The sequence below is a fragment of the Poecilia latipinna genome, unplaced genomic scaffold, assembly GCF_001443285.1.
Source record: "Poecilia latipinna isolate Pla-1442-1.1 unplaced genomic scaffold, P_latipinna-1.0 Scaffold327, whole genome shotgun sequence".
Lineage (NCBI taxonomy): Eukaryota > Metazoa > Chordata > Actinopteri > Cyprinodontiformes > Poeciliidae > Poecilia > Poecilia latipinna.
This window is the reverse complement of record NW_015112943.1, coordinates 343,029-356,256: the sequence shown is the minus strand read 5'-3', so window position 1 is coordinate 356,256 and position 13,228 is coordinate 343,029. Positions and strand designations below refer to the sequence as shown.

The window sequence follows — 13,228 nt, the reverse complement described above, 5'->3', positions numbered from 1 at the left end:
TACACTGCTTACACATAAAAATATCCAATTTAAAATAACAAACAGAAACCTTCAATGTAAAGACCTTCATATTTGATAAAGTGCTAATGTTCTTGGTCAAACTTTAGAGTCTGAATCTGAAATGATGCAGATTTTCTTAGCATAGTAAATTTGTTCATTCTCTGAACTGCTCTATGATAAAATTTGAAAATTTGTAATAAAAAAATATTTTTCATCCTTCTAAATTCACCTCGAATAGTTATCGCAGGGAAACAGCTGTCAGCACTACAAGCTGTAGTACTTCCGGTGTAGTAACATGCGTCGCAGGAGTTTGGACAGATTATTTGATGTGTTGAGTTTGGCGGTGTCAGAACTTTCCCACTGAGTTCTGACACATTTCAGTTCATTTTATAACCAGAAGCTTTGAAATTTGAGCTTCTGACTCAAAATGGAAAAAAAAAATAGTCCTTTTGTGATTATTTCTGTGAATATAGTAGAACTTGAAAGACTGTATTTTTAGTGGTGGAACTTGTTATAAAAGCCACAAATATAAATTATATTTCATTACAAGCTCAAAATACTTGCATGATCTGACCCATTTCCTCAATCAGTTAGATTATTGCCCTTTCTAGTCACAAATTCCCTAATTATATGTTCTCATTAGGACAAGGATAATTAATATTAATGTATTTTAATGGTATTCATTAGCTTTTCATGCAGCAACACAGAATTTGCAGCAATTCAGTCGTCTTTATAAAGCTTTGGACATTCCTGTGTAACTTGAAACTTGACATCACCCTGCTCTTTCAGGAAAACCAGATGTAGCTTCCCTGTATGGAAAAACAGAGAAAAAAAAAACTCCTCCCCAGACATGGAGTTCCCATTTTACTTCCTTAAAATCCTGCCAATATAAACTCGCACAGTGACCTACTTTAGCTACACAGGCACAGAACTTCACACCAAGAAGACTTCTTGAAACTTTTCAGACTTCTTAGCCCGAGGTAAGTCTGCTTATCATGGATCTACTCATGTTTACTTTTGTCAAGCCTTTGTGTCGAGCAGGGCTCGTGTCAGAACAGGCTTTAAGCAATCTGAAAGCACAGATGTTTTGTAACCTACTCAAAGCTGACCGGCTGGTGTAGTAAAACAGGCTCTGGTGTGAAACGAAGCTAAACTTAGTTCTCTCCATTGCAGCTAAACATTGTATATTTCACCATATAAATAATCCATGTGAAATAAGTTAATTTCTATGACATAAAAGAACCCTCGAGAGGACTATCTGTGTGACTCATGCAGAAACACAGCGCCCACAACGGTAATTAAATGCACATTTGGTTTTTAGGCAAAGCTCTCTATCAGATCACCACAAAGGTGAAGCTATAGCTCTGCATATATAATCAATGTGTGTAGGAAGCAGACAATGTAAAGCCATGCACTTCTTCAAAACAAAAGGAAACAAGCTGGTTCCTGCTATTTAGAATAAAAGCCCTAGAAAGTCGTTGGCCTTTAACTGGAAACTGTGAACAAATGCAGATTAGATGCGCAGTTTCATAAAAAAGAGATTTGATGAAGTGAAAGCAGAGAGCTGGAAGTGCTGAGAAGTCTTTAAGATAAATAAATGTTGGTGAAAAAACAAGCTTTATTTTCCACATCATGAGTTGGATTCTTTGTCCTTTTGTTGTGCCTATTCGATATATAATCAAGGAGAGAATGTTGTTTTTCTTTTAAAGTTACTTGTCTACTTACTTGAGGCTGCTCAGGCTGCTTTCACCCACAGCTTGTATAAAGTTTTCCTAACAGAAAAAAAGTTTATGCACTTGCACATTGTTCACTGTTTAGTCATCAGCACATGACTGAAACCCGGAAATTGAAGCCAGAAAAACTTTGGGAAAATACCCAGGTGATGGTTGGAGGCTTTTTGTTTTACTCAAACAGTTACCGTTCTTCACCGATGCAATGAATTAAGTAAATTATAATTGCAAATACATTTATTGCCAAATAATGGGATAAAATAACACCAACTGGCCAAAAAGCACTTGGGTGTTAAATCTGGGTGTGATTATTATTGTATTATTGTGATTTTCTTTTTTTTTTACTTTCAGGATGTTGTCGTGTGTGTGTGTGTTGCTGCTGGCTGTCTCAGCACTGAGCCACATGGATGAAACCTTTCTGGACTCTCAGTGGGAGCAATGGAAGACTACACATCAGAGAGAGTACAATGGTTTGGTGAGCGGCTGCTAAAACAAACTCCATATCACACAATGCTTATCTGCCTCTGAAGCCAGTGGTAGTTTCTGATATGGGTGAAATGGACAATCACCCAGGGAGGCATCTTGTGGGGGGTGGCATGAGCACCCCACTGCAACCTCTTTGGGTCCATGTATTACCAAAAATATAATTTATTATATTAATATCAATATTAACCTTTGGTAACACTTTATTTGAAGGGGGTTGAATAAGACTGACATGACACTGTCATAAACACGTCATGAACATGAATAAGCCTTCATGAATATTTATGACTGTTGTCATAAAGCGTCATTCGGTAAATTATGACACTTTTAATACAAAGTTGACATTATTCAAAATGTCTTTATGACAACTTGACATTAACCAAGAAATCATTACTGATATAAATTTGTTATAAAAGTATTACTGATTGCACTTTAAAAATTAGGTAACTTTATGTTATTAAAGGTAAAGTTTAAACAGTAATGATTTCTTGGTAAATGTCAAGTTGTCATAACAAAGACATTTTGAATAATGTCAACTTTGTATTAAAAATGTCATAATTTACCGAATGACGCTTTATGACAACAGTCATAAATATTCATGAAGACTTATTGATGTGCATGACAGGTGTTATGTCATGTTTATGAAAGTGTCATGTCAGTCTTATTCACCCCCCTTCAAATAAAGTGTTACCTAACCTTTTACTGTTGACAACACAATCAAGTTTTTCCTCTCGGCCAGTAATGTGGATTGGAGTATTTATAAAACAATTCTAATAGAGAATGCTTATTCACCACATGACGCCTTTGTTCATTAATAATAACTGACTTGTGGCGTTTAAATGGGGTAGACAACAATTCATGGCTGTAAGTGCTGAAAGAAAGAAAAAAGTCTTCTGGGGAAGTGAGGAATGTAAGACCAGTGATGTTTGTTTGAAACAAAAAGAATCTGAAGTAAAAGAGGACATGCAGAGTGAGAATTGACTATTCTGATCGCTTTATTTCTTATTCCAGCCACTGCATTCAGAAATGACTTAGAGAATGATAAAAGACAAGAAACAAGTTAGTTATCTTTGTCAGATAAAAATCCCAATCATTTTAGATTCATAATAATCATTCTTCCATCAGCTGAAATCATAAGGGAAAATCCAATTAGCCCATTTACAGAATAGCTTTTATTAATTTGGGTCATCTTGACTCTGATGGTGAAGCATAAGAGCAAGAGTCAGAAATTCCCAACAGAGGAAACCTCCATCACCTCTGACTTATTTTCTGCTCCCCTTTTTTAAAATCTGTCTGTTCTGCTAAATTTTAGCTCCTCTGTCCCATTGATTTTTTAAAAATTATATTATATTCCATCTTCACAGCCAAGAACTTAAAAATAAGTTAGTTGGTGTTAAACCAGAGCTGACTCCAAATGTATTTCGACAGTGTTTGCAGAGCATCTGTCATCCCTGTTTGTGCTTCACCTCCGGCTAGAGGTCAACTCTCTGCAGCTGTACAGTGTGTTAGCATCCACACTGTGTTCGAGTGTGAAGATGCATGTTTGCAGTGCCACTCAGTCTTGTTTTTCTGTAGAGAATATGAGCGTGACTTTTATACTACTTTAGCTGATGTTATGCAGACACAGATATTTTATGTTGTAGACAGATTAATATGTAATGTTTTTAATTAGCATTCCTTGAAAACATCCTCAAAATCAGTTATTTACTTCTACAGTTTGTCCAAACTGTTCCTACAGGAATGTTATTTACTGAAGTTCAGTCTCCACATTAAAGCATATCACATTATGTAGTTGAAAAAAGTCATGTAAAATGAATTTCATTGGGCTGCACCAGCACATTTGTTGTCCATTTTCCTCATAAACAAGAGTCAGAGAGGTTGGTGAAAACCTGACAGCTTAACTGGTGAGTTTGCTCTTCAGTCAGTGTCTCCAATTCCTCATCATCACCTTTTCAAAATGCCTAAGCAGAGAGAAAGGTGATGTTTAGCAGCTGCACCACAGCCCAAAGCCTGTTGGGTACATTTGGTCCCTCAGACATATGGCTAACTGTAAATATGGAGTTTTTACATAATAAATTGACTAATTCTGAATAAAACAAAGTTTAAAAGAAAATTACTGGGTAAATCACTGGTTAAATTGTCCCAATTAATGAAATTAGGCTGCAATACAGCCAAGCTTTTTTCTTCTGTTCAGTATGCTAATTATAATGAAATTTGCCCTGTTTGCCCAGTTTGGTTTGCATCAGCTGTCAGGTCTTTATACAGATGGGAAATAACAAATGTAATCTTTTTTCTTCTATCATTTTTTACACCACCCTTTTTTTACTTCTAAGAAAATACATCTGCAGCAAAATTAATTGGGTCTTGTTTGCAAGAGTTGAAGAAGGGTTAGAAATGTTTTTTATTTCCTTACATACATTGTTCGAAACAAAACGTAAAGTATTATTTGTGTTACCATTTCCATATGTAGCAATGACAAACAGCGCTCGCTGTATGTAGGTTAGCATTTCACAGAACATCTCTCTCCCAGACACAGCCTGGTTGCTGGTTTTATGAAACACCAAGTAATGGATTCACAGCCTGCAGGTGTTATATGTTAGCTGCTATTCAGTCTTGAAAAATGAGAATGTGTACATCTATTGTGATATAGTCCTTCATAACTTAGCTCGCTTTGCTACATTTTTCTTTATTACTAAAATATGGTTTTCACTTCTGATTTTATTAGTAGTAAAGCTTAAATAAATTCATTTCATTTTTTCAAATGTGAAAGTTCACGCTAAAATGTAATTACTTGATGAAAACTTAAGTTGATTCTGTTTTATGCCAATAAGCGTTTTAAAGATGTCTTATAATAATGCTTGAAAAACTAAGAACTCAGGAGAAAATGCTTTAAAAGGAATTTCTTTATGAGGCTGCAGAGGATGAGTGCAGTTTTGCCTTTTGAACTGACATCAGGACCTGAAAGCTGTCTTTGTTTGACTCAGGATGAAGAAGGGATCCGCAGAGCCATCTGGGAAAAGAATATGCGAATGATTGAGGCTCACAACCAGGAAGCAGCACTGGGCATGCACTCCTACGAGCTGGAGATGAACCACCTGGGAGACATGGTATGCTAATGCTATGTTGATTCTTTCTCCATCTATGTAGAGTTAGGTTAAAGTACATTACACATGCACATCTCAATAAATTGTATATATTTTTTTCTTCCAGTGTTTTATTAGAAAAACATACATATTTAATCTTCTTTTCTCCTTTTTGTGGTTATATGTGATGCACCACAGTGCATTTTTTTTAAAATCCAGAACTGTATTTCCAACAATTCTATGACTTTTAGTGTTCTTGTTATTGTTAGAACACATTCTTTTTTATGCACCACATTTTAGGCTCGGTCCATTACAATGGATGCAACCTACTGATTATAGTCTTTAGAAGAAAGAAGTTAACATGCAAACTACAGTTTCCTGCTACTTCTGCAGTGATGTCACTCTAATTTTTTTTGTCTAGTGACCATCACACCATCTTGGGCTGAAACTTTAGCCATCTAAACTCATTATATGAGTCTCTCCAAGTGACTAATTAATTATTAGCCAAATTAATCAAACTGTATGTTGGACTAATCATTTGGAGCCACTCCAAGCCTTTAGCATGCAGAGGGGAGTGAATCTCGATCAGTGCTTAGTGTAGTATGAGATAGGGTCAGGTAATTATCTGGTCTTCGCTGCAGAATTAGAAAACACTCAAAGCTGAGGCATTCATGTTTGCTTGTTTTTAAATAAAACGTATTTTTTTTATTTATTTAGTATTATTTTTATTCTTTTTTTATAAAAAAATGTTAGATTGCTTGTATTGTGTTTAAGTGTACTGTATGTATATTGACCTGATGGCACTATAGCTGAAAACTAGGCTGTATGGTTAACTCTGGCATATTTTGTAATTTATATTGTACATTTTGAAATTCATTCATGTCAATTATTTTTTCATGTCAAAAAAAATAAATAAAGATTTTGCAGATTGGCTTAATTTTAGATGAAACTAATTATGTTGCAATATTAGAGTCATAGAAAGGTGGTGTAGGACATTCTTATTTTTTTTACTTGAAACCATAAAATTATGGTAAAGATTTCAAACGTTAGTTCATTAAGTGCAGCATGCCAGACTTTGGACTCATTTGTTGGAGGGAAATCATGTACATCCACATTCTAGATTAAGGACTCATTTATGTTCTTGTTTAAACAGGTGGCTGTAAATGAACGATGCCTTCATATTTTCATTTTGACTAGAAGACATTAAATTAAATGAAGGAGCTCAACAGATGGCTGTGTTCCTTCCTCCTGCCTGTTTTTAGACCGAGCTGGGCTGAAATTTCAGCATAAAACCGATACGAATGAAAGGAAAACATAATCACTGAATACCAAGTAACCAGCTGTGTGTTATGACAGCCAAATACAAAACCAGAAATCACATAATATCCCCCGTGCTGTTCTTTTTTCCCTTTTAATTCCCCTTACGCACTCTTGGGCTTTATCTTGTTTCGACATTGGTGTTGAGGAAAATGACATTTCAATTCATGGTAACCTGTGTTAAGCCATCTCTTTATAAATTCCTTTTCATCCTCTGTCACCTTGCTGAATCCATTCCTCTGTCTCTCATATCTCTGTTCACTTGTCCTTGGCATAAATCTTAAAATGAATCCCTGTGCTATTATTAAGTTTAAGTCCTTAAACATTTTTCTTATTATATATTATTTCATATACAGAGAAACCATTTATTTTTGAAATGGGACAGTAAAATGCTTGAGTCTAATCAACTGCAACCTTTCTTTCCCTGGTTATAAAAACTAACACTTTGAGAGACACTCTTTGATTAAGTGTCATCTGTGGCACTTTTACCTTTGAAACATGAATAATGTAACAATTACGCATTTTTGTGTTCCTGCAGACATCTGAGGAAGTGGCAGAGAAAATGACTGGCCTACTGGTCCCGATGGATCATGAGCGCAGCTTCACCATGGCATTTGATGAGTCCGTGTCCAAGCTTCCCAAATCCGTCGACTACCGGAAGAAGGGCATGGTGACCTCGGTTAAAAATCAGGTCAGAAAAACAAAAAAAATAACGATTCTCTTTCAGATCGACTTCTTTTACTCTGGAAGTTATTTCCAAAGAAGCACCCCACTTTCTGTGTTTTAAGGACCACGAAGAGGCTGAGGAAATATTTAAAGCTACAAAAGATTGCTCATTAAAAATAAAAGAAACTAAACATGGAAATATGGCATGTTGCAGAAAGACTCCATCATTGCTCTGCTTTTTAAAATGGATAATATTGCTTGAGCATGTCCCAGCTGTCATTGGACACCCTGTACTGTTCACTAATTATAGGACCAATGCATAAACCCATATAATTTTTAATTTTAGGGAGATTTGTGGTCATTAATTACCCTTTGTATGGATATCCTTGGGCAATGAGAGAACAGGTGGGAAAATCAAGAGCTTATTTTGCTCTTTCTTCACTTTCTTCACTTGGACAAAGTGGATGATATCTTAATCCATCAATAAAAAAACCTAGTCAAAATAAAGAAAACATCCAAAGACTAAAAGGTCTAACTTGGATTTCATCTGAGAACCTTTGACCTGTGAAGTTACAAGATATGTGGGCGTCCACTTTGAGCTAACTTATGGCTTTTGCCTTTACATTTTATTAGCCTTAAGCCATGAAAAAAATCAAATGTAAAAAGTAACATTTCGATCAATCTGCTGGGTGGAAGGATAAATGCTATGATCCAACTCCTGACTTCTTAATTGAGATTCCCCTGTTTTTCACAGTTCTTCGCAGTTTCACAGGAGGGTCACATTGTCTAGCTTTATAAACCTACAAGAGACCAATGCCTTATTCAGTACGGAGGGATACTTTCCATAAACTTGCTGCAAGAGAATCGGTACTTGGGCACTGTTTCCACATCATGAGGAAATGAATCTTAATATCCGTCATTGACCATGACAGTATAAACCAATGTAACAATGATCAAAATGAAATATCTGTGCTGTCTTCCGTTACTACAAGTTTAAATGGTGGAGCAGGGCAATAGACAAGGAGATGCACTTGAATCACAAATGGATGCATTTATCTTCTGTTAGACTGTGGAAGAAAATACAGATTCACTGTGCCTTAATTAAAGTGGATCGTGACACTAAAGGCAACCAAGTGAAGGTGTTGGTCGACTAAATAGTTGGCAGAGACATTGCAGTGCAGTAGCATAGACAGATATAAAATGGGGAAGTACAGTTGGCATTCTGGTAAATATGATGAACAACAAAAAGCATGTGAGCACCAAAAGAATAACAACACATACCTTCCATGTGATCAAACGCTGAAGGCATGTGAGGACGCAGAAATGCACCTGCTGCGCCTTTGTTTCCAAAGCAGGTATGCAGACCGTAGACAGAAAAGGTTTGATTATAAATCACCAAACATCAATGTTCAAGGTGCTCATCTGGTGAAAACTACGTGTTTGTAAGTGCTTCGTGACTTTCATAGCAACAAGCATGTTTCTAGGTATCTGAAATGAAAAAATTACGATGATGGGTATGTTTTTACATAAAACGTGATTGCAAATGTTTCAAAAGCATTGAGAAGAAAGTTCCCAAGCTTTTCTTATAAGAAAGTTAAAGAAGCACAATTGGTGCAAATGATTAATCATGGCAGGAACTCATGAGGTTGCATGTAAAAAAATAGAAATGCAAAGTGAGAAAACTTCAAATAATTACTTGTAACTAAATGTAGAGAGAATAATATTGGAGGTAGGACAGATGTTGCTTGCAATGAAAAAGCCCTAAAGTCATTTAAAAAACCACCAATCAGCAGGCTGGAGTGATGTCTAGACAACAGCAGTTTTTCAGCTTTGAAATACTGAAACTGATGTGAAAGTGAAGAGTATATTTAATTCCCTCAGAAATACCTGGAAATACATTTTTCAAAATATAAGCTTCATTTACTCTAAACATAATGGATAAAGCAATTATCGCAGTAAGAGCCCAGTCACATAACAGGGAAAAAAAGCCTGTGTCCACTGCTAATGGATTTCAGAAACAAAGACCAGGCTGTGATTATAAAATGTAATTAGTCATCATGAGTGAATTGAACACTCTGGGGTTATTTATGCAAACTGTTGTCCTGCAGAACAGGAAGTGGACTAAGCATAGTGAAATATGGTTTACATTTGTGATTCCTGCTAACAGGCAGATCAGGTTCAGAACAATGTTATGTTACCTAATGAACATCAGAGCTGGTAGAGACACGCTGAGCCCACAGCTGGCTCAACATTTTCTCTTTGATGCTTACGGATTACAAAAGTCCTCTGGGATGGAATATTGTTTTCTTAAAATAATGTTAAATGAAGATTAATTTTCAGCTTACTTTTTTTTTTCTAGAAATCTATGACATGTATAAACATGTCTCGTCCTTCGTGTTTGTAGAAAACAATTTTATTTTACACATGGAGATGTCAAAATTACAAAAATGACAAACTTATGAATCTCCTGTCTTGCTTATTGTTAGGGGAAATAAATAACTTAATGTTTAACTTTAAGATTATTTTTGGTATCTGCTTTTTATTAATTTGCTGTTTTGATTCACACATATCCATCCTAACTTGTAGGATATAACTCATTTCAAGAGTTTCACATCGAAGTCTTACTGCCCACAAATGTCATTGTTGTATCGCCCCCTTGTGGTTGAGTTTCATACCTGCAGACACTACATAAATAGGTTGATCTAAGCGTCTCCTTTTCTTCCTGTTATTCATGAATTATTCAACATCATGGCAGCAGCCTCTGCATACTAACAGCTCTGCTGATGTCTCACCCTCAGCAGATTTTATGCTACTCGGTTATTATGTCCTAATTTTTTGTTTGATTGTAACCGATTTTAATTTTCCCCGAGATCAAACAGATGATCAGGGCTCTAAATTAATCTGGTTGCACATCTGTAAACCTTTTATAGAGAGCACTAGCTTGTTATAAAGATCTATGTGTAGAGGAGAAACTGTTTAAAAATTCATGGTCAAATAATTAGTGGAAATTTACAATTTTGTGTGGAGTCACTTCAAGCAGTATTATTCCTTTGAGTTTTTAGTTGCCTGGGTTAAGCATTTGTTTCTCAAAATTCTGAGTTCCAACCATAAAGTACATACTTAAATCTGTTTCATTGTTAGATACATACCACAGACATGCACTTAACGATGCACAAAAGATGCCACAGAAACACAGAGTCTCACTAAGACTCTATTCCGTCTGAAGTCAAATTTATTCTCAACAAACTCTGCCCTCCAGCGTTCAGACAGTATAATGCAGCCACTACTTTATAAATCATTCCTTGCACTGGAAGTGTTTGATTCAGCTGACTTTACAATAATAAGATTTTGAATTTTTAAATTTGCTCGTTGTTATTGCTAAATAATATTATTCTGAACAGTAGATGGTATAACTACTTCTATAGCACTAATTTAACCTTGAGCTCTCGGTTATGTCCTTCCTTACAGGGCTCCTGTGGCTCCTGCTGGGCCTTCAGTTCTGCCGGGGCACTTGAGGGCCAACTGGCCAAGAAGATGGGTAAGCTCATCGACCTCAGTCCTCAGAACTTGGTGGACTGCGTCACGGAAAACGACGGCTGTGGAGGCGGATACATGACCAACGCCTTCAACTATGTGCAGCAGAATGGAGGTATTGACTCTGAGGAAGTCTACCCATATGTCGGAGAGGTGAGAAACTCAGAAACTCATTTATTAAAGCTATACATTTTGTATAGTCTTTATGTGTTTGTTGTAAAAGCAAAGTGAGATTCAGATTTTGTCCATGCATCTACTAAATCCCTGAGGGCCTATGAGCAACCTTTGGATGGATTTAGTTGAAAACCTCACTTGATTGATCTTTATCTTAGTTTTTGAAACCCTTATTTTGGTGGTTTGAATGGTTCAACAAAAAGGCAAAGAATTCTGAGAGCTTCTAGGTGTTAGCTTCAACCACAGCATGAAACTGTAAAAATCACCACTTCTCCTTTTGCCTACTAGGCATGGTGTGTTGATCAGCTCACGTGTCACAATGTCATTAATAAAGAAAGTAGACATTTTTTTCAGTAAAACACGAGTTAAAGTATGACCAAGATGTGACTCAGCAGAAGTGATGAGGTAGAAACATTCCCACAAAAAATGTTTACGAGAAAGTTCATTGTTTCAGCTGTAGGAATGTGATCAGTCAGGTCATGTGAAATGGGCATTTGAATGTAATATCACAATGTGTTCAAAAATCATCAGGAAGACATTCTATTCCATCCAAGTTTCTTTTTAGGTTTTAGCTTCTTTTTTACATTCTTTTGAGCTCTAGTTTTAACAAAAACAAAGATGCAGTTTTTTCTCAATGTTAAAATTCCAACAAACCTGTTCAGACTTTTCTCATCTTTTGCTGCGTCTGCAGGACCAGTCCTGTCGTTATAACTCATCCGGCATGGCAGCCCAGTGCAAAGGCTACAAGGAGGTGCCAAAAGGTGATGAGCGTGCGCTGGCAGTGGCGCTCTTCAAAGTGGGCCCAGTGTCTGTGGGCATCGACGCCACGCAGCCATCCTTCCAGTTCTACCATCGAGGTCAGTGACAGATTACACCTTCACATGACTTCAATAAAAGTTTTAAGGTTTTGAAAGTAAAGAAACACAAAAAAAAAAAAAACAACAGTTAGACTTCACACTTGAATCAGTGTGAAATGTGGATTTTAAAGTTTATGCTTTATATTCCTTCATGATGAAAACGTATTCCACATTTTACCTGAAGCTACTTAGAATCCTTAGTAGAGCCTACTGCTGACTAGATGTTTTTTAACTAAGAGTTCAGCAAAAAGACTTCTGAAGTCTGTAATTTCTTGAGAAAATATTTATTTTATTAACACCTAATTTAAGTACTTACTTGTCTTCTTAAATTTGGGGTCTTTAAAGGTAGTCTTGCTAATGTAGATCATTGATTTATGAGGGAGAGAAAACTGAACTCACGCCAGGAATGTTTTATATCTTATAAATTAAAAGAGAGATTAAATATATATTTTTAGAAACTGCTAAGTTTTGTGGACTTTCAGCTCAAGGTTGTGTGTCTCTCATCTCTGACATCATCAGGCATTTACCACGACCCCAACTGCAACAAAGAGGACATCAATCACGCCGTGCTTGCAGTTGGCTACGGTGTGAACTCCAAAGGAAAGAAGTACTGGATCGTCAAGAACAGGTGGGCTCCTCGGCTTTCTGGAAGGCATCAGGTGGCTCTTGGTGTCAACTAAATGAAAGCTGCGTTGTTTGCAGCTTTCATTTATGTGAACAAAAGACTGCCGCTGATTTGATGCCTGACAGCCGATGTTTTCTTCTGACAAACTGATAAACTGAAATGCTGCTTCACCCCTGGTGATCTTCAACATGTGCTGTTCTTTATGTTGTCACGGCAGCTGGGGAGAGGCCTGGGGCAACAAGGGTTACGTCCTGATGGCACGCAACCGTGGCAACCTGTGCGGCATCACCAACCTCGCCAGCTACCCCATTATGTGAACAAAAGACTGTTGGAAAGAAGGGAGGACAAGGAAAACTTACATGGACTTTGAGATACCACTACAACACAATATAAACTTGTTTGTGCTGCAGAGTTTTTCTGATTCATTGTGTGAAAATAAGACAGGAGATGAAAACATTGCTGGCAGTGTAAGTTCCTCCCTTCCTGTGGTTGGAGAATCAGTTCCTATAAATGCTCTTTTTTTTCCCTCATGATCATGTGTTTTGTTCCTCTGTTCAAGGACTTTTCTAATGATTCAAATGCAAGTTGTTGTTTTCTATTAAGATGAATAAAATGTTAAATTTGAAACTGAAATCATGTTTTTTTTTTCTCTTTCTTTTTTTTGGGTCAACCTCAAATTCCCATTTTTTTTTTTTTTTTTTTTTTTTTTTTTAAATAATCCAAAAATTTCAAAAAAAAAACAACCCCTTTTTAGTTAAA

At 36.4% G+C, this 13,228-nt stretch overlaps 1 protein-coding gene across 1 annotated transcript; it reads left to right on the top strand.

Moving 5' to 3' along the window:
* The first annotated feature begins 841 nt into the window (after positions 1 to 841).
* Positions 842 to 13,102, top strand: ctsk (cathepsin K). Its single transcript, XM_015035188.1, has 8 exons — positions 842 to 980; positions 2,082 to 2,205; positions 5,198 to 5,320; positions 7,152 to 7,304; positions 10,748 to 10,966; positions 11,679 to 11,844; positions 12,364 to 12,472; positions 12,687 to 13,102. The coding sequence occupies exons 2-8, from the start codon at positions 2,083 to 2,085 to the stop codon at positions 12,784 to 12,786; spliced, it is 993 nt and encodes a 330-aa protein (XP_014890674.1). The 5' UTR covers positions 842 to 980; position 2,082; the 3' UTR covers positions 12,787 to 13,102.
* Positions 13,103 to 13,228: the final 126 nt, after the last annotated feature.

Bases quoted from the DNA above. Each gene is read 5' to 3' on its own strand.
- ctsk (XM_015035188.1), top strand. From the start codon at position 2,083: ATGTTGTCGTGTGTGTGTGTGTTGCTGCTGGCTGTCTCAGCACTGAGC. The intron at 5,321-7,151 runs GTATGCTAATGC...GTGTTCCTGCAG, and splicing joins TGAACCACCTGGGAGACATG to ACATCTGAGGAAGTGGCAGA. The intron at 10,967-11,678 runs GTGAGAAACTCA...CTGCGTCTGCAG, and splicing joins TCTACCCATATGTCGGAGAG to GACCAGTCCTGTCGTTATAA.